Raw genomic sequence first — 26,544 nt, forward strand, 5'->3', positions numbered from 1 at the left:
CGACCACTGGCTTCATGACTGTATACCGTTTCCGGATGGGGTGTCCTGCAGTGCCTAAGTAAAAGGTATGCTCCTTCTGCCACTAAGATTTTACTAATAAAGTTTTTTTTATTGTGATATATGTATACTGTATAGATAGATAGATAGAAACACCAATATATATGTGCTGGCAGCGCTGGGATTAGTTACAGGAGCAGAGGATTGGACTCTTGTGTGGCTGGTGAGAATTAGCGGGAACTGAGGTGAGTATGCCCAATACATCTCTGACTGCAGCAGAGGCCCGCTGATCTCACTTTTTCTTCACTGCCAATTACTTGGTTGGGCATTGCAGGGGCATGAATAGCGGTCTGATAGCATGTGGGGATAACTGAGGAGCCCTTAAGGGGCATGTCAGATAGGCTTTGAAGGTGGAATGAATGGGAAAGATCTAAACATTACATATACATATGGGTTTGGTATGTTAAGTCGACATTCATCAAGTCGACACTGATGAAATGTCAACATGATTGGAATGGAAGCTCTCACGAGCAGGGCCCTCTTCCCTCCTGTGCTTCTCCTTATACTTTCTACTACTACTTTCTCCCCACAAGAGCACCTAACACTTGATTGCTGACCCCTTTTGTGGAATGATACGTGTGTGTGTGTGTGTGTGTGTATATATATATTATACACAGCAACCACTCTATCCTTTATGCGTATAATACTTCCTTCTGCTTTCCTGTGATAAGTGTGTAGAATAATGGCAGGGTCTGGATTGGCTGTAAAGTGACAAGTGTATGTAAGGGCCGGTTTCCGACCTCATAAGGATATTAGATAGTTTAGCTCCACTCAGAAAGAACTATCTATGATGAATACCATGATGTTTGTAAGGAGGTTCTTGCTTGCTCTGATCCGTAAGTTCCTGTGTTTGTACCTGTCTGTGTCGCTGCACTGACTAACCAACCAGCTTAAATAACACTAGTTTAAACACATGGGTCATTTGGTGGAGAGGTGGGCAGGCAGGGATGTATGTAGCAACCCCGACCATAGTATATGTATAGTTATTTGGTACTGGAGGTGACATTGCACAGGGCATCTCCTGGGTGCCGCTGTTCTTACACCTACAGTAATTGTCAAGGGGTTAATGTAGCGTTACCAATCCAACATGTTTTCACAAAACTGTATTTCCAAGAATACAAGTTTAATAAATTGCAAAGCAACCTGGTAAATTCTATACTGGGAATTTATAGGCCGGAATTCTAGGACTCAGTTTTAAGCAGGCTGTCACATACGTTCCAATACATGGTTATTTATCCAAACGACTTTGGTGAGCTAAACATAAGGCTTTCGCATTTGTTATAAACAAATGGATTTCTGTGTAATTTTGGAGGGTTTTTAGGTAATGTGAATTGTGAAGTCAGAGAGGATATCCACCTCACAATGACTCAGATCCCATTGTTTGTGAGTCCTGTAGTGTGCAGGATGATAACACTTATCATTCAGTGTTCTAGACTGTGTGGGTCATTTATGAACACTGGGCCTGATTCAGACCCACTCGCGAGCGGCTGTCCGCTCGCAAGTGGGTCGATGTTATGGACTGAGCATGCGCACGACGGAGGGAGCTCCGTCGTGCGCATGCGCCAGACGCGACGAGCGAAGGAGAGTCCTTCGCTCGTTGTGTCCGATCAAAGGGGGCGTGCTGTCAATGTTGATTGACAGCACGCCCCCTTTGGTGGGCGTGCCAGGGGCGTGCCTCCCTGACGGGGGCGTTCCCACGGGAACGCCTCCCGTCAAAAGCCGGCCCACTGACATCACTAGTGATGTCAGTGGGAGTGATTTTGGCTCTGATAGAGCCAAAATCACTCCGGAGCTTGCGGTTGAAAACCTCAACCGCAGGCTCCGGCTCGCAAATTCGACCATCGCGACCATCGCAATGCACGCTCGTATAGCCTGTGGGTGGTGACCCACAGCTATACGAGCGTCCAGGAGGACGCTCCATGAAAATGGAGCCCGGCCCTCATTCAGAGCGTGCGGCTCTGAATGAGGGCCACTGTTCTAAGTATGCAGAACATTTTGTCCATAGCAACTGGCAATTTTATAGTACAGTTTAAAAAACTAAATTAAATGTCTGAAAATAGTGTTCCGGCCTGCACAGCAAATACTCTGCCATTACTTTACATTTTGAGGGGTCTATTTACTAAGCCTTGGATGGAGATAAAGTGAACAGAGATAATGTACCAGCCAATCAGCTCCTAACTGCCATGTCACGGGCCGTGTTTGAAAAATGACAGGCGCTGTTTGGTTGGTACTGTTTCTACTTCAGGGTCCATAGGGTATCCACAGGATACCTTGGGGGTATAGGTGTGACGTCAGTCGCAGGGCACCAAAGAGTTAAGCTTTCAGCCTCCCAGGATGCACTAGGTCCCCCTCCTATACCCCGCCCCCGGGCCAAGGCACCCCAGTTTAGTTTGGTGCCCGGCCGGCGTCGGGTGCACCTGTCGGAGTGGGGGCTAGAAGAGCCCCTGAAGCTTTCTTCAGTGCAGCTGTGGCTGCACATCTGGATGTACAGCATGGACAGTCAGTCCTGACGTCCATGCTGTCTTCCCTACACCCCCGCCGGTACCAGAACGCCGGTACCGATCCGGAGATGCTGGTGAGCATCTGGGGTCACAGCTAGCGGTGACCCCAGATGTTCCGGACCATGGCCGGATCCAAGGGGGACAAAGGTAAGCAGCGGGGTCCCGCGGTGGGTCCCCGCTGGTCACATGGTCCTAAGTCCCCAGGCAGGGGGCTCCCTGGGGACTGGCTGCAGCGTGGAGCCAGGTACTGAACCTGCGCTTTCCACTACCCCCTGCGACAGCGGACCGCAGCAGAGTGGTAGCGCTGCGGCGTCCCAGGGGTTAAATGCATGCCAGGGGAGCGCGCCTTCCCTGTCTCACAGCCGGCGCCTCCCCCGCTGCACACAGCCCTCTCTGCACTGTGCTGACTGGTCCTGTGTCAGCGCTCCTCCCCCAGGCCAGCTTCTCTCTGCTCCTCGGCGGCCATCTTCTCTGCAACGCATGGTGAACGCTGCTGGAAGCCTGGAAGGAAGCATCGTGGTCTGGGTCCCCCCGCATACCTCTCCTCCGCTGTGGCTCAGGTCTGTGTATGCAGCGCTGTGTCCTACCAGGCCCTGTGTCTGTGTAGTTGAGTGATCAGCGCTGTTAGTGCAGGAATTGTTATTTCTCTGCATTGTATGTGACTGTGCTAGCGCTGCTGACTGTAACTTTATCTTCTCAAAACTGTCAGCTTTATTACTGTCCCTGTTCTTTCTGCTAAAGCCCTTGCGGTGCGGTGCGGTGCGGTGCTGCAGGGTGGTCTCTCGCCTATTTAATACTTAATTGGTGAGAGAGGTCACATACGTGGTGCCATCATGTCTGAAAGTGATTTTCCCCTCCGGCTACAGTGTACCACGTGCAAAGTACCGTTAGCGGAGGGGGAGGGTAGCGCGGAGGGCCTTTGCCGGCAGTGTTTGTCCATGGCGCTGCCTATTACAGTTACAGCACCGGTACAGGAGCCGCCCTGGGCTTGTTTCGCTCAGGCGTTAACAGCTTTAGTGGGCCAGTTAGCTCCGCAGCCCGCGTTTACTCCGATGGGTTTGTCCCAGCAGTCTGTGGTGTCGTCACCCATGCAGGGGTTCCCACGACAATTGGTGGTACCCCACAGTCTCCCTATTTCCCCGCTCCCGGGTTCTCAGGAGCCAGCGTGGGTTAACTCCCTGACGAGTTCTGTGCAGCACTTGTCGGATGTGTTGCAAGGGGAGTCTGTGATGCGGCCTCATAAAAGGCCGGTGGCGTCTCTGTCCGCTCCTTATGAGGATGACGAAGGGACGTCTGATGATGGGGAGATTCTGGATTCTTACGATCAGGAACCTCTCCATACTAAGGACGCTGATCCTAAGTCCAAAGTATATATTCCTGGACTTATTCGGGCGGTCCGCACAGCCTTGGTGATTGAGGACGAAGTTCCCCCAGCGGCTAAATCTAAGTATGCCTTTTTCAAAGATGTGAAGGGCGATGCCACAGTCTTTCCTCTTTCGGGTCAGTTGGTGGACCATTTAGAGGAGGCGTGGAAACAACCTGGCAAAAGATACCAGCCGCAGAGACGCCTGGCGGTGGCTTATCCGTTCGCGGATAATTATTTTGCTAAGTGGGAATCCCCTCCACAGGTGGATTCTCACGTGACCCGTCTTGTCCGTAGTGCCACATTGCCGATGCCATCCATGTCCTCCCTTAAGGATGCTACGGACCGCAAGGTAGAAATCTGCCTGAAGTCCGCTTATTCCCTTGCAGGGGGGGCAGCACGGCCGGCTATGGCCATTTGCTGGGTTGCCAGAGCGATGGAACGCTGGGCGGATTCATTAGAGGCTTCTTTTGAATCCGACTGTCCGGCCGAACAGGCGGAGTTGATTGGCAATCTCCGTGATTCGGCCACCTACATCAACGAGGCGGCTCTAGACATTAGTACTCTGGTGTCTAGAATTTCTTCAGCAGCGGTAGCTGCTCGTCGCATCTTGTGGCTGCGATCCTGGAAGGCGGACGCAGATTCCAAGAAAGGTCTGGAAGCGTTGCCGTTTACCGGAGAAGTTCTCTTCGGTCCGGATCTGGATAAGATTGTGGCCACGCTGGCGGCAGCCAAATCTGCTTGTCTCCCGTCGGCCGCTGCTCCTTCTGGTTCTGGACCATCGTCCTTTCGGTCATCTAGGGCCCAGGGCAGGCCCAAACCACAGTCGTTTCCTCGACAGGCTGGCCCTAAGAAATCGGTCAAGCCCCGGAAACAGGCATGGAGTACCAGACGTCCGGCCCCCAAGCCAGATGACAAGCCTGCGGCCTGACGGTCCGGGCCTCCCTTTGGGGGATCCCAGGGTGGGAGGCCGCCTGCTGCAGTTCTCCCGGTGTTGGTCGTTCACTACGACAGACACTTGGGTTTTGGAGGTGGTCTCCCACGGGTACGCCCTCTCCTTCCGGCACAGACCCCCGGCTCGATTCTTCACCACGGGTCTACCATCAGACCGGAACAAGGCTACGGAGCTGCGGAAGGTATTGCACACTATGCTCCAGGCTGGAGTTATAGTGCCTGTTCCATTCTCCCAGAGGGGCCAGGGTTTCTATTCAAATCTATTTTTGGTACAGAAACCCAATGGGTCATATCGTCCGATTGTCAACCTCAAAGCACTCAACAAGTCTTTGCGGGTCCCGAAGTTTCGGATGGAGACCCTACGGTCCATCATTCTGGAACCTGGGGACTACATGGTGTCATTGGACATACAGGACGCTTACCTGCATGTCCCTATTCTTTTGCGCCATCAAGAGTTCCTTCGGTTTGCAATCCGCAGCGACCACTTCCAGTTTCGGGCGTTACCTTTTGGCCTGGCGACAGCACCACGTGTTTTCACCAAGGTGATGGCGGTCATGGCTGCTTCTCTGCGGCTGCAAGGAGTCCGCATGTTGCCGTACTTGGACGACCTGTTATTGGTGGCAGGATCTCCAGAGCTCCTGTTCTTGGACCTGACCATTGCACTGCTGCAACGGCACGGCTGGCTAATCAACTGGCAGAAGTCCACTCTAATCCCATCTCGGAGGATTCTGCATCTTGGAGCCTTATTGGACTCGGGACAGCAAAGGATCTTCGTGACGGAGGACAAGATCTCTGCTTTACAGTCAAGGTTGCGCAGTTGTCTGCACAGCCGCCGGGTGTCCTTACACTCGGCGATGAGGTTACTGGGCTCCATGGTGTTGGTGTTCGACATGGTGGAATACGCCCAGTTTCACTCCAGACCTCTGCAGCACCTGATCCTGTCCAAGTGGAACGGGCTGCCTCAGTCTCTGAAGTTCCAGACGATTGTGCTCACCCCGGAGGTTCGCCTGTCCTTTGCGTGGTGGTTAAAGACGACCCACCTCAACAAGGGACGTCCGTTCTGGGTTCCAAATTGGGTCCTGTTGACAACGGACGCCAGTCTTCGGGGCTGGGGAGCAGTTTCGGGTCCACACTTGTTCCAGGGCAGGTGGACGCCAACAGAAGCGGAGCTTCCAATAAATATCTTGGAACTCCGTGCGGTCTTCAATGCTCTCCTGCAGGCACAGCGGTTTCTCCAGGGTCACCCGGTGCAGGTCCAGTCGGACAACGCTACCACCGTGGCCTACATAAACAGGCAAGGAGGAACTCGCAGTCGGGCGGCTCTCGTAGAGGTCTCTCGGATCCTGGTTTGGGCGGAGCGCAATCTTCCGGCCATATCAGCGGTCTTCATCCCGGGAGTGCTAAATTGGGAGGCGGACTTTCTAAGTCGCCAGGACGTTCATCCAGGGGAATGGTCCCTGCACCCGGACGTTTTTCAACTACTGGTGGACAGGTGGGGTCTTCCAGAAATCGACCTCATGGCGTCCCGGCACAACAACAAGTTGCCGGTGTACGGGTCTCGCACAAGAGACGAAGGGGCGTCTCTGGTGGATGCTCTGTCCGTCCGGTGGACGTTCCGGTTCGCATACCTGTTCCCTCCGGTCTCCCTTCTTCCACGGGTAATCCGGAAATTCAAACAGGAAGGAGGGACGCTCCTGTTGATAGCTCCCGCGTGGCCCAGACGGCACTGGTTCTCAGACCTTCAGGGTCTGTCCGTGGACAGTCCTCTGCGGTTGCCGCTACAACCGGACCTTCTGTCTCAGGGTCCTTGCCTTCACCCGGACCTGACTCGGCTGTCTTTGACGGCGTGGCTGTTGAGACGGCCATGCTGAGGTCCCGGGGGTTTTCCAGCTCTGTGGTGCGTACCATGTTACGAGCTCGGAAACCGTCTTCCGCGAGGATATACCATCGCGTGTGGCATACGTTCTTCCAGTGGTGTCGACCGAGAGGTTATGCACCGCGGGAGTTTCGTCTGTCTCGGATTCTCGCCTTCCTGCAAGCGGGACTAGATCATGGGCTTCGCCTTGCTTCTTTGAAGGTACAGGTTTCGGCCCTATCTGTCTGGTTTCACCGTAGGATTGCTACAATCCCGGATGTGCGCACCTTTATGCAAGGTGTTCTCCGTATTCAGCCGCCCTTTGTTCCACCTGTGGCGCCTTGGGATTTGGCTGTGGTCCTGAGGGCTCTCCAAGGACCGCCGTTTGAACCACTGGGCTCAGTGGATATTAAATGGCTAACAGCTAAGACTGTTTTCCTTCTGGCCATTGCTTCGGCCAGACGTGTTTCTGAGTTAGGGGCTCTTTCTTATAGACCCCCTTTCTTGGTTTTTCATGGGAACAGGGCAGTGCTCCGCACTCGGCCCGAGTTTCTTCCCAAAGTTGTTTCCCAGTTTCATGTTAACGAGGAAATAGTTGTTCCGGCCTTTAACTCACCGGGTCTTTCCGTGGGTGAGGCCTCTTTGGATTTTGTGCGGGCCTTAAGGACTTATGTTGACCGCACTTCTTCGTTTAGGAAGTCGGACGCTTTGTTTGTCCTCTATGGCTTCCGTAAAAAGGGTTGGCCTGCTTCAAAGCAAACTTTGGCAGCCTGGATCCGTATGGCTATTTCTGAAGCTTATCTTCATGAAGGCCTACCGGTCCCTCCTTCTCTGAAGGCTCATTTCACTAAGTCTGTGGGTCCTTCGTGGGCAGCTCGATGTGGTGCCTCGGCAGTTCAGATCTGCAAGGCTGCTACGTGGTCTTCTGTCCATACCTTCGTGAGGTATTACAGGTTTGACACCTTCGCCTCTCAGGATGCTTCCTTCGGGCGGCGGATTCTCCTTTCTGCACAGGAGCGTCCCCACCCTTAAAGGATACTGCTTTGGGACATCCCCAAGGTATCCTGTGGATACCCTATGGACCCTGAAGTAGAAAATATGAGATATGGTAAGAACTTACCCTTGTTATCTCTATTTCTACGAAGTCCATAGGGTTCCACAGGACTCCCGCCCTGTCGCACCTGTGCTGCAGATGGGCTTTGCTCTGGTCACCGGTTTTCCGTCTCCCTCTGGTGAGAATGTGATTCTTGTATGTGTCCAGATCTTTGTTCTCTCTCTTCCTTCTCCTCCTCCGGCCTATGGCTTGGTAACTAACTGAGGTGCCTTGGCCCGGGGGCGGGGTATAGGAGGGGGACCTAGTGCATCCTGGGAGGCTGAAAGCTTAACTCTTTGGTGCCCTGCGACTGACGTCACACCTATACCCCCAAGGTATCCTGTGGAACCCTATGGACTTCGTAGAAATAGAGATAACAAGGGTAAGTTCTTACCATATCTCATATTATCTCCATCCAAGGCTTAGTAACTAGTGGGTCTATTTACTAAGCCTTGTATGGAGGTAAAGTGAGCGGAGAAAGTACCAACCAACCAGCTCCTGTCATTTTTCAAACAAAGCCTGTGACATGGCAGTTAGGGGCTGACTTTATCTCCATCCAAGGCTTAGTATATAGACCCGGAAGTTCTCACGAGCAGGGCCCTCTCCCCTCACTTATACCATCATCTCCTCCCCACTGCCTACAACAGCACCTGTCCATTGGATTATGCCGCCTTACTGCTTATTTGAGTATTATGACTACTGATGCAGCAATGTTGATACCAGGTCCTTGTCCTACAATGTTCTGTACTGTAAGTCACTTTTTCATGTTTTGGTCATACTGTTTCTGTTTATGTACTCTGTAAGGGGCTGCGGACCCCTTGTGGCACCATAAAATGAAAGTATAATAATTATTATTACTTGGTTTGAATGACAGTAGCTTTTTCCATACTAAGGGGCATATTCAATAGGCTGTGAGAAAAGCAAAAAACCCGCACCTGCGAGGTATTTTCCTGCAGGTGCGGGTTTTTTGCTATTCTATTAGGTGCGTGTTTTTTTTAAAAACACGCGCCGGGAGGTTTTTTTTGCGCACCTCCTGAGCAAGCGTGATTTTTCCAGAAATCAATGTTCTTAGGAAAAATCACGTGTACTTGCTCTGACACCCCCCCCTCCTCCCCAAAGGACTAATTAAGCAATTGGAAGTATCCAATTAGCTTAATTAGTCCTTAATTACTCACCTTCCAAAGTGCTGTCTTCTCATCTTCTTCTGCATCCAGCGTCGGGAGCCGGCTCTTCTGCTGCAGCGGTAAGTATGGTTTTCCAAAAAGTAAGTTATGGTTTAGTGCGCAAAAACAATCTTGCAGCTTCAATGGTACAAAAAAGAAGGTGACTAGGAGGGACACGTTTTGGGATTTTATCCACGTTGTTGGACCTTACAAGCCATCTGCGGTGGTGCCGAGTCTTTAAGGCCTGGGACCTTTTGCTAATTTAACACTTGCCCACCGCAGCACCTTCTTTTGGTGAGAAACCATTGTATGGAGCCCTTGTTCCCTCCGTGGCATATCCTGTGATATTTTATGATCTTGTTTTCTTTAAATGTTATGTATAAATATGAATTAAGTGATACCATTTTATACCTAGGGATATTCTATTTATGTATCCCGACCAAAAAATTGGGTTTATCTTCAATCAGCGCTATCAGGGTACTTATATCTGTAGGAAGGCAGCGGTGAATATGTCAGTGTGTGTGCTGTATGTAAGTGTGTATGAGTGACTGTGTGTGTATGAGTGTGTGTGTGACCCCGGTGCGGTGTGTGTGGCCCCCCGGAATGGGCGCTGGGAGAACTACATCTCACAGCAGCCCTTGCTCCTCCCATCAGCCCCCGGGACTCCCAGCAGCCCCCTCTCCAGTAAGAAGAGAGAGGGGAGGCCGCCGTGAGCCGCGGAGACCCGGACAGGTAAGTGACTTTTTTATTTATTTTTTTACATTTACGCGGCGCGTGGTTTTCAGTGATGAAAACCCCACGCCCACTGTTTTTTTAATTGAATCCCGCGGGTATCGGGAGTGCGCATATCCGCGGGATTTCGAAATTGGCCGCGAGGGGCGCAAGGTTTTTTCCTCGCAAAACGTCGCAGCCAATTGAATATACCCCTAAGTCTTGTGCTACATTAGTTATATACTCCCTGTTCATAGGGCCATTGCACGTAAAATCATTACATACAACTTTGATGTGTAATGATTGGCACATGCTTATGATCTTTACTGCACATGTGCCAATCACTGACTGTGTCGGCAGTCGCAGTCCCCCTAAACCGCAGCCTGTTTGACAAGCTGCAGCAATTTGGGGGAGGAGAGAGGGCTGCCATGGGGTCCATTTTACAAAACGGGGTCGTTGTGCCCCTGTTTTGTAGGTGTGCCGAGGCCAGGATCTACGTCTTCCTACACAGCTTTCCTGGCCTTGGCAAAATAGTTCCGGTGGCCAGTCTGAGTAAGCTTCCACTTAAATGGGCATTTGCTGCGAAGGTGACCACATGCTGCGCCTTCAGAAGCAGCATTAGGATCAGCAATGATGGCAGGAAACATCTTTCTTTCTTCAGATGCCTCCTGCGACATTACCATATTTTCGCTAAGTCCAAATACGCAGCAGTAATGCTAATAGCGTCCACCTTGAAATCACCCCCATAACTCAAAATGCTATAGAGATCTGTAATGCACTAGTAGTACATTGGTCTGTTATTCTGAATTAGATCAGGGTACCGGGAAAAAAGAACTTGGAAGAAACCGAGCAAGTCTTAATTATTGGCTGCCACTAACTTTATAATGTTTCATACTTGACAACTCTTCCTGATTGTTAGGGAGTCTCCCTGAAATAGTAACAATCTCCCTGTATCCCTGAAGAGTCTAGCAATCTCCCTGATTGCACCTTACCCCCATTATGAAACTGTTTTATATTAAAATATATACATTCAAATGGGATCATTAGTATAATTTCCCTGCATTGGTTATAAGGCACAATGATCCCTATGGCTACATGCATTTTCTGAAAAGTATCAGTGTGTTTTCATTAACAAATAGATCTTACTAACAGCTTTGGGGCTCGTTTACATTTGGATGTAAGTCAGGTTTATGACGCGCCTCTCAGATGTAGCAGTACACGCAGGGCCGGCCCTAGCCCAAATTTTTTGGTAAGCGAGTAGGTTTTTTGGTGCCCCCCCTATGCAGTGCCCGCGGTAGTGGTCCCCCCTGTGCAGTGCCCCTTGTTCCCCCATTAGTAAGCTTATATAGTGCCCCCAGTAGTAGTCCTCCTATGCAGTGCCCCCAGTAGTAGTCCCCCCCATGCAGTGCCAACAGTAGTGGTCCCCCCTTGTAGTGCCCCTAGTAGTAATCCCCCCTCTTGTAGTGCCCCTAGTGGTCCCCCCTTGTAGTAGTCCCCCCATTGTTGTGCCCCCAGTGGAGGTTCCCCCCCATGTAGTGCCCCCAGTAGTAGTCCCCCCCAGTAGTAATCCCCCCTTCAAGTGCCCCAGTAGTAATCCTCCCTTCTAGTACCCCCAGTAGTAATCCTCCCTTCTAGTACCCCCAGTAGTAATCCCCCCTTCAAGTGCCCCCAGTAGTAATCCTCCCTTCTAGTGCCCCCTGTAGTAATCCCCCTTCTAGTGCCCCCTGTAGTAATTCTCCCTTCTAGTGCCCCCTGTAGTAATCCCCCCTTCTAGTGCCCCCTGTAGTAATCCTCCCTTCTAGTGCCCCCTGTAGTAACCCCCCCTTCTAGTGCCCCTGTAGTAATCCCCCCTTCTAGTGCCCCCAGTAGTAATCCCCCCTTCAAGTACCCCCAGTAGTAATCCCCCCTTCAAGTGTCCCCAGTAGTAATCCCCCCTTCAAGTGTCCCCAGTAGTAATCCCCCCTTCAAGTGTCCCCAGTAGTAATCCCCCCTTCAAGTGTCCCCAGTAGTAATCCCCCCTTCAAGTGCCCCCAGTAGTAATCCCCCCTTGTAGCCCCCCCAGTAGAGACACACTTAATAAAAAACCTAATCCCTAACCCCTCCCTCCCGGAGCCTAACCCTAACCCTCTCCTCCCACAGTCTAAACCTAACCCCCCACCGGAGCCGGTATGCAATCGGGAAGCCGACTGCCTAAATACCGGCTTCCTGGCTGTCATATCCCAGCAAGGGTGAAATGCCGGGCGTCTAGATGTAGACGCCCGCATCTCCCCGACGCCGGGAGACCGGCGCCTGGCATCCCGATCGTAGTGATGCCGGACGCCGCGAGCGGACAGCCGCGGGGGGGGGAGGGTTAGGTTTAGGGCTACCGGGGGGGACTTAGGGTTAGGCACCCCCCCGGGAGGGTTAGGGTTAGGCTAGGGGGAGGGAGGGTTAGGGTTAGGCACCCCCGGGGGGGACTTAGGCTTAGGCAACCCCCCGGGGGACTTAGGTTTAGGCAGCGGGGAAGGGGGTGGTTAGGGTTAGGCACTTGGGGGGGAAGTTAGGGTTAGGCACCCCTAAGGAGGGTTAGGGGGGTTAGGTTAGTAGATACCTATCCACGATCGGGATTTCCAGCGATGTCGGGCTTCCGCTGCTCGGATACTCTGCTGATGTCGGGCTGCCGCTGCCGGGAATCGAACCATGCGGGTGGCGGTATTTAATACCAATCCCCCGGAGCCTAACCTTCCCCTTCCTCAGCTTAACCCTTACCTCATGCAGCCTAACCCTAACCCTTCCCCCCCGGAGCCTAACCCTCTCCCCCTAGTGCCTAGCCCTATTTCTTACCATTGCCATTCCTACTACTTCCCCTTATAATGTTTGTCTGTACTAGTTACATAATCATAAACTAACTTGAATTTTTTTTACTTTCTAATTCCAGTGGAAGTGGCAATTGTGAGACCATCAGTAGGTGAGCCGATATTTACACAGCCTCATACAGGTCACAGATTAAGGTGTTTGTTTGTTTTTGCCACTAAATATCTTCTTTTTTTTTTTCAGGGCCGAGTATGAATGTAACTTCTCCACATTGTGTATTTCCGTTCTCCTATGGTAGCCGCTCTTTTGACTCTTGTATACCCAACTCTCGGATGGATCGTGCGTATTGGTGCTCCAAGACTCCGGATTATGACCGGGATTTGCAGTGGGAGTTCTGCACCATATTGGGTAACTGAGCTATTGTAATACCTCTTTTCCCAAAAAAATCCCGGGCCAGCCCGGGACACTGAACGTGGGTTTCAGGCCGTGTCACAGTGGCTTGAACCCCGCTTACACCGCAGGCTGAACCTAGGATATTGCCAGGGCTTACCTCTGCCGTCGCTTGGAGATTACATCATCCCCAAGAGCCAGGAAATGCTGCTCTCCATATGCTGTGAACAGGATACCTGTTTCCACTGAGCCTTACCTGGGCCTAAAACCACGTAAAACCCTGCTCGAGACCCCGGAAGAAATACCAGGGTAGTCAACCCAGGATGTTTTCCTAGAAGCTTTTCCCACTGATCTGCAACCCGGGTTGACACAGCAATAACCCGGGTTTTAGCGGCAGTGGTAAAGAGGTCTTATTTAGCATACTGTACTGAGCCCTACCCAAATGTCCATGTAAACCACCCGTCAGGACTTTTCAAATAGAAACAATCAGATAATGTCTTCGATTAGTTAAATAGTTAATGCAGAGTAGAATAGTCTTATGTCTAATTGACAGTGGTGTATTACCATTTTTTTTTTGGTGTGTGGCCTTAAAATTCCCGCACATCGCCGACAGGGTGGCGACTCCAAATCGCGGGCCATTACATACCAAGCACGACCTGGAGGCCAAATTGACCGCAGTCTGGCAATTTAAAACATTCTTCCCGGTATCCAGTCAGAATGTTGACATGTTCTTCATTTCGAAATTCAGAATGTCGACTTGGACGTTATGTCGACATGTGATATGTCGATATGCACACTGTTGTCATGGTCAGAAAATCGACATGGCTGTTATGTCGACAGTGTGCATATTGACAGTACATTTTAGAGCTAGAAGTAGGTTTAGGATTAGGGTTGAAATAGTCAACATAATGACCATTTTGATATTGTGCATGTCGACATGTCATGTCAACATAACGGCTATGTCCACTATTTGAATATCAACATGCCACACCCTTCCCCCTCATCATGCGGATGCGGTAACAAAGCTGCACAGTGTGCACTCTGAAAATGTGGGCACCTGCAGATGAAATGGGAAATTCGGTGACTGAAAAATAAGATGTCCATTATTCTCTAGGGAACATTTGTGTTACATATGTGTTGTCTCGTATGCACCTTGTATTTGTGTGAGCCCCCAAGTCACAGTCTGAGGCTATTTATTTCTAGGTGCTGAGGGAAATCCTGTGATTGCACATTGCACGTTCCCCTTCATCTTTGAGGCCACGTTGTACAACTCCTGCACTAAAGAAGGGAGAGCCGATGGACAGCTGTGGTGCGCAACCACCCCAAACTATGATCAAGATGGACACTGGATTGTCTGCCCCGCACCAGGTATGGAATCCACTGCACAAATTAAGAGGAGGTTGCCTTTGGCTGGGTGTCTTTTTTTTTTTTGGTGTACACACTTAAATAAGTTTTACTCAGTGCTCATATTCAGCAGGAACTCAGTTCCTGAACCTCTCATTAACTACAGTATGGGCCTGATCCACTACCATACGGAACTGCGATTACGCAAGCAATCGATTGTTGCATACTGCGCATGCGCAAACTAGCCATTGCGGTCAAGACTGCGATCGCAGTGACTACGCAGACCCCTCGCAAAGTCATTGACAGGAAGTGCCATTTGTGGGTGGAGTTGGGGAGGGAGATGGGTCAGGCAAACGCAGGTGTGCCAGTGTGTTTCAACGCCATTACAGGGGCGTGCATAAATTATCCACTGCAATGGTATACGCAGCCTGAGGCCTGATAGCGTGCGTGGCTGTTAGCACTTTCTGAGTAAGGTCAGGGATGATGCAAGTGTGTGTGAGGCGGCGATGTTACTTGATTGTACCGATGGCTTCGCAGTCTTCCTATACATTACAGATGTGTGGTAAGTAAAGTGGGCGTCCTTATGTTATGCTGCGGTGGCATAGCGATCACAATGGATTAGCATACTATCGCAGTTGAACTGCGTGCGTAATCGCTATTGCATTCGCAGTTGCGTATGGTAGTGAATCAGGCCCTATGATGTAATATCCTGGACCAAAATGTATTTTCCATAAAAGAAGTTAAATTCTAAAGTCCCTTTTGAGTGCCTTCTTTTTTTAATACTATATATATGTATATATAATATATACATATATATATATATATATATATATATACACACACACACACGTTTTTCTATAGCTCCACCCCCAGTAGCTCCACTCACAGTTCCTGAACCTATTTTTCCAGAAAAATAGCCCCGCTCTTACTTAATACATTGCTTTTACTTAGATGCCTTAAATTAGGGGCAGATGTACTAAGCCTTGGAGAGAGATAAAGTCCCAACCCATCAGCTCCTAACGGTCATTTTTCAAACTCAGACTGTGACATGGCAGTTAGGAGCTAATTGGCTAGTACTCTATCTCCGTCCACTTTGTCTCCACCCAAGGCTTAGTACATAGACCCCTGTGTTTGAAAATGACAGGTGCTGATTTGTTGGTACTTTATCTCTCTCCATGGCTTAGTACATGGCCCCCACACACCAGAGTGTGTACATCCACCAGAAGCAGCAATTCAGTACCAAAAATGTTACACTCCTAAAATAACAATAATGGAAACACAGAATGTACAAATCTAGTCATAAGGGGGGCCTTTAGTACCTCTATGGATAACACCTGTGGAACCCAGACTGACAAGGCTCACCTAATTTAACTTCTCCTGCAGACTCCAAAGCCTCACCAGTATCTGTTACAGTATCTGTAGTCCTCTGTGGAATCACTGGCGTCTCCCTGTTGGGAGAAAGGCAACGTGTCCATGTCATTGCATCTTGTTCTGGAAGTGATCCAGGCTTTGGCCTTGCAGCTTCCTTCCTTAGGGCATTAAAGATTTGGTCTACATTAGTGGTGTCAAACTCGGGCCATCCAGCTGCAGTGGAACTACACATCCCAGCATGCACTGCCACAGTTTTGCTATTAGGGCTTGCTAAAACTGGCAGGGCATGCTGGGATGTATAGTTCCACTGCAGCCAGCTGGCACCCCTGGTCTACATTGTACTGTACCTCTATCATGCACTGTTTCCAACATCAACCATATATAAATGAGGTCCCACCGTGGATGTCATCTACACAACTACCTTTTTCTGTCCAATAATCAGGAGCCAGCACACCTTGATCCACACAAACACGTCTAGTGTTATATATATATATATTATATATATATATATATATTTTATTTTTTAATTGTTTACCACAAGCTCTCGTGCATACTTCAAGTTTAATAACTCAATGTGATCTCTAGGAACTGATATGGAACAGCACTGCCGGTGGTTGGCCAGTGGTGGTATGTCTTGTAATATGGTAAAAAAAATGCCCTTTTTGGATAAACAGCCCTTTTGTAACTCTTCTGACACAAATTGTTGCAATCCATTTCTTCCAAAGTGTGTCCCGAAGACATCAATCATCTTCTCAGAGTAACTGGACTTCATCTTGTGGACTGCAGGCCACTTTTACTCATTCATTTTACATTGGGGGCCAGATATTTTTGCAACACTCATTATTATTATCCTTCATTTATATGCCACCATAAGTGACTTACAAAGCACATAAACAGAGAGAGTTCAAACAAAACAAGAAATAGTCAGAAGACAGCGCCAAATTTAATAGACTAACTAGTTTTAAAGTGGCAATTACTTTGAAGGCAAAACCAGTTCTATTTTGCCTTTAAAGCAATTGCCGCTTTAAAGCTAGTTACTATTTCGCTCAAATCGTGTCGGCTCCCGCAAATCATGGACTATTACATTTGGCTCTTACAGTACAAATAGTGCATAACATGGGATACCAGCTATCTAACCATTGCTGCATATGCAGTCAAATTAACCATTGTTCTCAGGTAAATAGTTGGAGCTGATGTTATTCTGAGAAGGGGATTGTATTGAAATAAACCCTTGTGTGTATTGATTAATAAATATGTTTTTGATGTATCTTCTGTTTGTAAATAATCTTGTGTCAAATCAATTTTTGTGGAGTACCAAATATATCCTCAATTTTGGGTAATGGCTATTGTACAAGGTTTATGGCTGTCAGTCCACAAATGCGGATACTTCTTGTTTTTCCCTTTTTAACAACAAACACTATGAATGAGGCCTATTCGGTCCACTCCTCCAGTGATGGGATTCCGTCTCTGTCTGAGGCCAAATTGCACTGGTCTAGCCTTAAGGAATTTCGGAATGTCTAAGTATGTTTGTGTTGTGTTGCATGCACTGTGTTAGTGACTGTGTTCTTTGCTTTTAGATGCTGAGGGAAGACCTGGGATGGCAGAGTGTACGTTCCCCTTCATTTTCAAGGACAAAACATACAATTCATGTACTAATGAAGGGAGAGCCGATGAACAGCTGTGGTGCTCAATCACTCCAAACTATGACAGAGATGGACACTGGATTCCCTGTCCTGCACCAGGTATGGAATTCACTGCACAACTGAGGAGTGTCACCTGCGGAGGATGCCCATTGGATGGGTTGTCTGCTTCATTTGTACTGGGCCCCACAATTTCTAATGGCAGATATGACATCCAACTACGTATCCAAATAAACTAAATATATTATGATAGACATATGGGACTAATTCTAGCCTGTTGAACAGGGCATGATTATATCCAGATATATAGCTACAAATCATACCAGCCAACCATTTGTCCGACCCCTTCAGTATGAGGTGTGTGGCAGGCAAGTAGCAGGCTTGGGAGGGAGGTGGTGTGATGGTCCTATCGCTGGGACACCTCCCCTCTAGAATTGCCTGGAGGAAAAGCTAAAAAAAAAGTAGGTATGTCCTAAACCCCTAGGACTACTTGGCCAAAATGTCTCTCTATCTACTTGTATATATATTTTACCTGGATGAAGTCAGGAAGCCGACAGTCTAAATACTGACCACCGGCTTCCCGACTGTCTAATACAGGCAAAGTACTAATGACAGGCGTCGAAATCCCAACGCCTGTCATTAGACCTATGCCGGGAGCCCGACGCCCGGCATACCGAACGAAGGTAAGCCGGGTGCGAACAGCCGCGCGGGCGGGGGTTAGGTTAGGGGCTCCCGGGGGGGACTTAGGGTTAGGCAGCCCCCCAGGAGGGTTAGGTTAGGGGAAGGGGGGTTAGGGCTAGGCACCCCTGGGGGCAGGTTAGGGTTAGCCACCCCCCTCAGGAGACTTAGGTGAAGGCTGCGGGGAAGGGGGGGGTTAGGTTTAGGCACTTTGGGGGGGGTTAGAGTTAGGCACTTGGGGGGGAGGTTAGGGTTAGGCACTCCTAAGAGAGGGTTAGGGTTGGGGGGGAGAATTAGGTTAGCGATATTAACCTTAATTAGCGATCGGATTCTTCACCTCTGCCGGGCTTCCGCTGTCGGGATTTGAACCATTCGGCCAGCGGTAATACCTACTACACCCATTTTACCAATATGAAAAAGAACCCATTGTACTTCATGTGTGCTAAGGAAAAAGGTACAACGTCATTGTTACTTTATTTAGTTTAAAAAAGTTCTAGTGATTCCATAGTGCTGATGTTTGGTAATCACCCCATCAGAGAGTGACATATCACCTTTCTTTATCAGCCTCTACCCCCTCGAGGAATTCCAAATTCCAGCTCGTCTTGATACTGTGCCTCGGATCCGGCCTGCTATGTGTGTGCATTACTGGATGCTGCATGTGGGTTCAATGGAGAGGTGAGTTTTCCGCTGCTCTGTACAAAGATGGAGGCATGTGCAGCGGTTGGGATGTACAAGTCAGGGGATAGTGAGTAGCAGGTCTGCCTGAGCCTCCGTGGTACACCTCCTCCCCCCAGCCTCTGGCTTTCTGAGGGTTATGGGAAAAGTGTCGTTCTGAAAACTATGTGCCAAATGCTGCCCATTTCTTTTTCGAGAATGATCTCTTCAATGACTAGATTGGAGTATTAGCAAGAAACTAGACAAAAAGCAATAACAATGTCATTATGAAATATATTATTTTGTCAATTTTCAACAGTAGTGGCCTTATAACCACGTTTTTTTTTCTTTACAGGTGTTAAGAATCGTCTTTGGTGGTACAGAAGAACAGGTATATTTGATCAAGATAACATAGCTTTGTCCACACCATGAGATACACCTTCTTATATATAGAGAAAGAGAAAGCATACTCCTTGGCCTGAATTCAGTTACCTGCATTAACTTGTTTATGTGGCCAGGCTCAATTTTTTTTTTGCTATTCAATTAGACCACAGGTTCTCAAACTCAAGCTGGCCACACACTAGACCAACTTACATCCAACCAGCCAACTTGTTGATTTGTTGGAATGAAAATCTGGTAAGGTATGAAAGCAAATGACAATCAGCAATTTGCTCCCAAACACCGGAAAATGGACAAAAACTGTTGTTTGAACAAATTGTTTAGATCAAACAATTAAACTTGTCTGACGTCCATTTTCATCTGTTTTCTGGCATTTAGGAGCAAATTACTGATTTTTATTCCAACCAATCAACAAGTTGGCTGGTTGGATGTAAGTTGGTCTAGTGTGTGGCCAGCTTCAGTCTTCAGGATCCCAAACAGTGCATGTTTTCCAATCTCCTCACAGTCACAAGTGAAATAATTAGCTTCACCTGTGAATCTTTAAAAACATGTCAGTGAGTAATGACTACACCTGTGCAGCTGCTGGGTGACCTGCAAAACGTGACCTGTGTGGGGTCCTGAGGACTAAATTTGAAAACCACTGATTTAGACGAACGTGTTAAGCCGCATTTACTCTCCGTAGGAATTAACACAGAATTTTGTTTGCAGTCTATGAGCAGGTGAAAAGTATGGAAAAATGCCTATTTTAAGATAAATTTGTCGGGACTTGATTAAAAAAAGCAGAATAATGGGAGAAATTACGTGAAACAGGTATATGGGGCGTGGGGCTGTATTAGTCTTTTAAGCTTGCAGCTGGCAGTTACAGGTGTTTTTGACAAATTTTTAGGTGGCTTAAATTTAAAAAAAAAAAATTACCATACGGATATTTTTATGAAGCCCAAAATCATCTACAGCCTTTAAATTGCTGAAAAACACTTGTATTCTATAATTTTGTTACTGTTTTTAAAAAGTGCAAAAATCAGACATTTGACGCCTTTTAAGAGCCCTAAATACATAGACAGTCATCCAATGTTAGTTGGCATTTTTTGGGGGTACAGGGTGATTTTCCCACACTTAACACAGGTATTACTAGCCAGAATAAGCATTTTATAATTGGATAGCACAACAAGCGGGAGCGAGCATAGGTGCGGTAAGTTTGAGTCAAACTTCTGTAATTTAAGAGATTACCATGGATAATTTAATTTCGCCCTAGTGTCATTTACCAAGACATTCCAAATGCTAAATAAACATACATAGTGATAGAATGTTATTATTACTATTGTTCTATATATACACCCATCAGCCATAAAATTAAAACTACTTAGAGGAGAAGTGAATAACATTGATTATCTCGCTAAACTGGCATCTGTCAAGGGGGGGGGGGGGGGGGGGGGACGTATTATACCCACACTTATCGTACCTCTATAACGCCTCCTGCTTCGCCTCTTTACCGAGGCGAAGCAGGAAGCACTAACGACCCCTCCGGCGATCCCCAGCTGAGCACACAGAGTATCAGTCAAGTGCTGATGCGCTGTCTCTCGCTCCACTGAGCATGCACAGGATCTTGCAAGTATCGCAAGATCCCATGTGCTGACCTGGAGCGCTGTCCCTGCTGTGGTGATAGGGCAACGACAGCTGCAATATCGATAGCTGCAGCTGGCGGAACGGTCAGGCGAACTGAACATTCATACATTGCCCAGGCTATCGGTGCTATCTTATAGATAGCAGCGCCGATAATGACAGGGGCGAAGGGGACATAACGTGCACGGATACCGCTTCAGCGTTTAATACATCTAATCCAAGGGGTGGGATATATTAGGCAGCAAGTGAACACAGTTCCTGAAGTTGTGTTGGAAGCAGAAAAAATAGGCAAGCGTAAGGATCTGACCAAATTTGTCAAGGGCCAAATTGCGATGGCTAGACAACTGGGTTAGAGCATCTTCAAAACAGCAAATCTTGTGAGGTGTTCCTGGTATGCCGTGGTGACTACCTACCAAAAGTGGCCCAAGGAAGGACAACCAGTGAACCGGTAACAAGGTCATGGGTTTCCAAGGCTCATTGATGCTTCTGGAGTGTAAAGGCTAGTTGGTCTGGTCCTATCCCACAGAAGAGCAACTGTAGCACAAATTAAATTAATGCTGGCTTGCTACATAGCTCCAGACCAGTCAGAGTGTCCATGCTGACCCCTGGCCACTGCTAATAGCACCTAAAATGGGCACGTGTGCGCCAGAACTGGACCATGGAGCAATGGAAGAAGGTGGCCTGGTCTGATGAATCACATTTTCTTTTACATAATGCGGAGTGTCGGGTGAGTGTGCGTAATTTTTACCTGGGAAAGAGAGGTCACTAGGATGCACTATGGGAAGAAGGCAATCCATGTGATGCTCAGGGCAATATTCTGCTGGCAAATCTTGGGTCTTGCCCTTCATGTGGATATTATTTTGTCACGTTAAACCTACTTAAACATTGTTGCAACTCACCTCGATCGGTCCAGCGTCCTTCGGCACTCCGGCTTCAGGGATGAAGATAGACATCTGTATTTCAACACCTATCTTCTTTCAATTGCCAGTCTTCTGGTGACTGGGCAAGACATTCAAGCTCCAGTTTTATTTTTGTTAATGGTCAAGGACAAATTGGTATAAAGTCGGTCTACAAAGGAACTTTCCATAGTAGAAGGTATACAAGTTACCAGAGGTTCCCAAACTCCGCCATTACAGTCCAGGTTGTAAGGATCTCCATGCCTGAGTTCAGATGGTTAAATGATATTGACTGAGGTACTAATTAAGTCACCTGCGCTCAAGCATGGATAGCTTTAAAACATGGACTGTAATGGCAGAGTTTGGGAACCTCTGCGATATATATTACACCACACTAAAGTCTTGTGCACAAAAGGGTTTTTCCAATTATCTCCATTTTTTTTTTTTTTTTTTTTTTTACATTTGAAACCAAGACAAAATAACAGCTCACATTAAGTATCATTGAGTGTCATAGGAAGCCTTTAGTACAGTGCACACTGTGATCTTTCCAAAGTGCAGGGAAAGAGAGAGCACAGCAGGGAATGCCCCATGCCCGTTTTGGTAATAAGGCTGTACGTGCTGGACTACATGTGTATAGATATATACAGCTGGATAATAGCACTGTTGTTGGCTTCCAGGGAAAGACACAGGAGACAAGGATGGACCAGAGTCTATTTATGAAAATATAGATGCTAAAGAAACAACACATATCTGAGAGAGGTAAGAGACTGTCCTAATAATTAGCATAAATACCTCTACAAAAGTAAGTATCTACCTGATGTTTTCTTCACATTTGTCAAGCACGTGACTAGCTCCTCCCACTCCCAGTAATGGCCCCGCCCAGCAGCAACGTTGTTAGACACGGGCCCACTTCTCTGTACGGCCAAGGCAGCCTGTTTACTGGTTCATGCAAATGAGAGACTCCTCCCTTGTATACTTAAACACCGTGCGGCTGCATGTGGAGGCCAATCCCGCCCACTGTTATTACAGCCACAGCCATCATCGTTAGTATTGCTATAATTACACCAGCCCCATGCTGGCTACAAAGATTGGACTAATGCAGGCATTCCCTCTCGTCCACATGCTGCAATCAAGCATGGAAGTTGGCCTACGGGGATATGTTCAATATCCCGCCACATGGGATTCCGGCGGGCAGAATGCTGACTCCGGAATCCCGAAGGTAAGTAGAGGGGTTAGGTACTAGGGGGAGGGTTAGGCTTATGGTGCATACACACGGTAAGATTTTCCTTCAGATCTGTACAATGATTTTAAAATCTGACATGTTTGTCAGATGAATGATGCACGTTCCCACTTGTAAGATAACGATATCTGACATCTGATATGTTTGCACTCAGATTTTCATTCATTTTAATACAGGCAAAAATCGTTCAGAGTTCATGAAATCGTTCAAATCGTTCGTAGTTCATCGTTTGACAGATCTGACCGTGTGTATGCGCCATTGGGGTGCAGGGAGGAGATGGTTAGGTTTAGGCACCAGGGAGGGTTAGGATACTGATCGTCAGGTGTTGGTAGCCTAACCCTGTCGGGATGCCGGTGTCAGGATTTTGAACTCCGGGATCCCAAACCCATCCCTGCCTACACGCCCATGAGACAGAAGATTTCCGTATGATCGCATAGACAGACTGGTCAATCCGTATGCACTAGGGAACTCCATCCATGTGGGGCACTCGGTGCTGAAGTGCATAAGAATTGCACGTATGTGGTTACAACACTCACTACCAAGTTCCAAACCTCCTCTGGATGTAACATACACATGAACAATTCCTGTTTGCTCGGCCATGGAAATCCAAATCCATGAAACGCCTGGCAGTCTCACACAAGCCTCAGATTATTATTATTATCCTTTATTATTTATGTGGTGCCTAAAGGGTTCTGCAGTGCCTTACGTAAACAAATGCGTTAACAACAGTACATAACAATGCAGGACAAGGAGACATTGCAACACCAGCAATTTTGGTTGACCAGGGAAGGAATTTGATGAACTGATCTGTGGGAAAGGCAGTATCTTATGACAGTTCTACGATGAGTCACAGAGCTTTTCGTTCAGCCCCCTTCTAAATGTCTGACTGTGGATTGCATGGGTGCATGCTTGACATTTTGCAACCATTAACAATGGGGGTGGCTAAAATGGCCCAAAACACTAAATTACAATGGGTGTCCACATAAGTTTGAACGAAAAGTAATCATGTATGCATGCATGATACCGATTACGGACAGAGGAGCTTACTTCTCTGGTCACATGATCCATTAATATGGACATCAGATCTTCCTTCTGTGTTATCAAGAGTCCAGCCCCGGGCGTGATACAGAAGGTCGACAATAAAAAGGTCAACACTAATTTGGTCGACATGGAAAAAGGTCGACTTGCAAATGGTCACATTTTTTTTTTTATACCCCTAATCTACACTCTAACCCTCCCCTTGGTGCCTTAACCCTAACTATAAAGAAAACAATATGTCAACCATTTCCATGACAGCCTTTTATCAAATCAACCTTCTGGTTATTGACCTTTTGTATGGAACCCTCCAGCCCCACCCCATCTCTAGTGGAGAACACAATGCTGTGTGACATGAACTGTTACCCACTTCAGTATTAACCCCTCATGCAATGTTACATCCACTGGCAGGGGGAGCGGCTCAGCTGAATGTGTTATTTATGTGCAGGAATACAGTCAAATCACCCCCTTCCCCATCCTCCGTAAATGATAAAGGAAACATTTTGAAGACAAATTAAACCACGGAGCACCGGTGATTGCAGTAACAAGATAAAAGCGTTATGAAATTGCGTTACCATTATACACTGCACTTCTAGAGTACTGGGATGTGACATTTACAACACTTTCATATCAACATTGTGTTATCGACAGATATACAATAGAGACATATCAAGCAGGGATGCCATATATCTCCCATAGGAAGTGTTATGTATAAGCTAAGGAATGCAGTTCTCTTCCATTAGGCATAAATGAAAACACATTCACATAATGTACACGTGGCTGGTCTGTGTGTTATAGTTATTACTACTATAAAACAGGAACAGTATATGTGAAGCAACATACCTCATGTGATAGTGGAATAGGTTATAAATCACTGCCCTGGCTGTTGAGACAAAGGACCTATAGTATATAACACAGCCTATATTCCCGTTTCCATGAGGAAAGCTCATGGAGTTCCTTTATTTCTGATGTGACGGTAATAGTCAAACTATGGGCCAGATCAGAGATGGAAGCATTAGCACAAAGACGCAGATGCCCGCTGCCGGATTCTCAGGTCCACTGCTGCGTCGAAAGATGCAGCATCTGACCAACCGCATGAACATCGGACATCCGAGTAACCCTTAGGTCCGGTTAAATCGCACTGCCCGAGCCACAGGTTGCAGGACAACTGAAAAAAGGGGCCCACAAGCCCCCATTTGCAGAAACTCTACCTGTCGCCACCCCCCTAATGCCAGCAGCATGTCAATCATGCTGAGGCTTTTGTGGCAGTGTGAGATTGCATCCTCAGATCTGTACTTGCACAGTGTGGCTCCTGCACATGCAAAGATCCACAACCGACAGCCAACTGCGTAATCGAAATAGCATCCATCTCTGAATCAGCCCCTATGTCCCCCGATGGCTGAAGAGAAAGGTCTTGAAATCCTACAAAATACAGCTCATTCTACTCTAATGTTATTATTATTTTATTATTTTGCAGCTGTATCTCCTCGGCAGATAACACACCTGTAACCTGTTTCTCTGCTGTGTTCATCTTCCCCTCCTGACACCGGCAAGACAGACCCTTACTGCGATGTCAGGAACCAACGTATTCTATTTTACAGCCTGAAAAGGACCAGTTACCATTATGCAGCATACCGTGATAAAGCACTTGGTAAAAACCGCTCTCTGTTCTCTAAACATTGCCATTTCAGTACCGCTCTACACTTCTATACACCTGCTCGGTTACCTTTGCAGAATGTTACTCTATGTAAATGACAGTTTAAATGCAACTGAATTTTTTTTTATAGAGTGTAATCATCACAGTATAAGCTCCACACTGGGATACTGGGTGATCTCATATGTCTGATGTTCTCAAATGGCTGCCAAGGGCAAACAACATTTAAAATCAATACAGGCGGGTAAATGCAGATGACCTCTCCTAGATCACACTAACTACTAGAAAGAGTAGTGCTGCTCGGACCCAGCAGGATTGTACAGCATGTACGATGTATGTAAAAACCAAATTCATGAACGCGTCACTGAGGGCCTTGTGCGGCCTTACTAGCAAATTTAAAAACAAAATCAATCAAGGAGCAATTTGCTCCTGGAACAAACCATGGGGCATATTCAATTAGGTGCGAAAAGTCCGTTTGTTGCAGAAAAGTATCGCCGGTGACATCCTTTCGCCATGCGAAAACTTTTTTTCCCCGTATTCAATTCCAAAGACTTTTCGCCGGTGTGGAAAGTCAATGCAATGGACCCGGCGAAAAAGATTCGCCTATGAATAGGTGCCGAAAAAAAGTGCAGAATTGGGGTTTTGGGGTGCAAACGTCCGGAAACCGCTCGGCACCCTTTGGACAATCCCCCAAAGGTAAACTGCGGGAAAAAAAAATAATTTTTTTTTAAAATACTGAACACCCCAAAAAAGTACTTTAATTTTGGGGGCGAAACATACCAAAAGTTGGAGGACAAACTTAAAAGCTGACGAAATAGGCTCCAGGGGGGCCCCAAGTATGCCCCAGGTGTTAAGATTGCAGGTGTTTGCAGCAGGTGGATTTTTTTTACGTTTTTGAAAACTTCACTTCAGCAACTTTAAAATATGCTAGCCCCCATTTTCAGGTACCCCAAATTTGCTGGGACTACTTACTTACTGCAAAAATACCTGCTAAATGCTATTCTTCACCACTTCTGCAAAGATGCTAATTAGCAGCTAATGAGAGCATTTAAATACCCCAAATACCTTCAGCAGAGCTATTCGGGGGTATCCATAGTGATCCCCAATGTCAGTGCATTTTTTGGGGGGTGTCA

General features: G+C 47.6%; 1 protein-coding gene across 1 annotated transcript; it reads left to right on the forward strand.

Annotated features, from left to right (window-relative positions):
• Positions 1-847: 847 nt before the first annotated feature.
• On the forward strand, positions 848-25,719 carry LOC148501863 (matrix metalloproteinase-9-like). Its single transcript, XM_088449814.1, has 9 exons — positions 848-893; positions 12,615-12,644; positions 12,734-12,898; positions 14,084-14,248; positions 17,173-17,337; positions 18,478-18,588; positions 18,923-18,971; positions 22,158-22,241; positions 25,235-25,719. The coding sequence occupies exons 1-8, from the start codon at positions 848-850 to the stop codon at positions 22,234-22,236; spliced, it is 810 nt and encodes a 269-aa protein (XP_088305940.1). The 3' UTR covers positions 22,237-22,241; positions 25,235-25,719.
• The last annotated feature ends 825 nt before the right edge of the window (positions 25,720-26,544 follow it).

The sequence above is a fragment of the Taudactylus pleione genome, unplaced genomic scaffold, assembly GCF_031769625.1.
Source record: "Taudactylus pleione unplaced genomic scaffold, aTauple2 ptg000497l, whole genome shotgun sequence".
Lineage (NCBI taxonomy): Eukaryota > Metazoa > Chordata > Amphibia > Anura > Myobatrachidae > Taudactylus > Taudactylus pleione.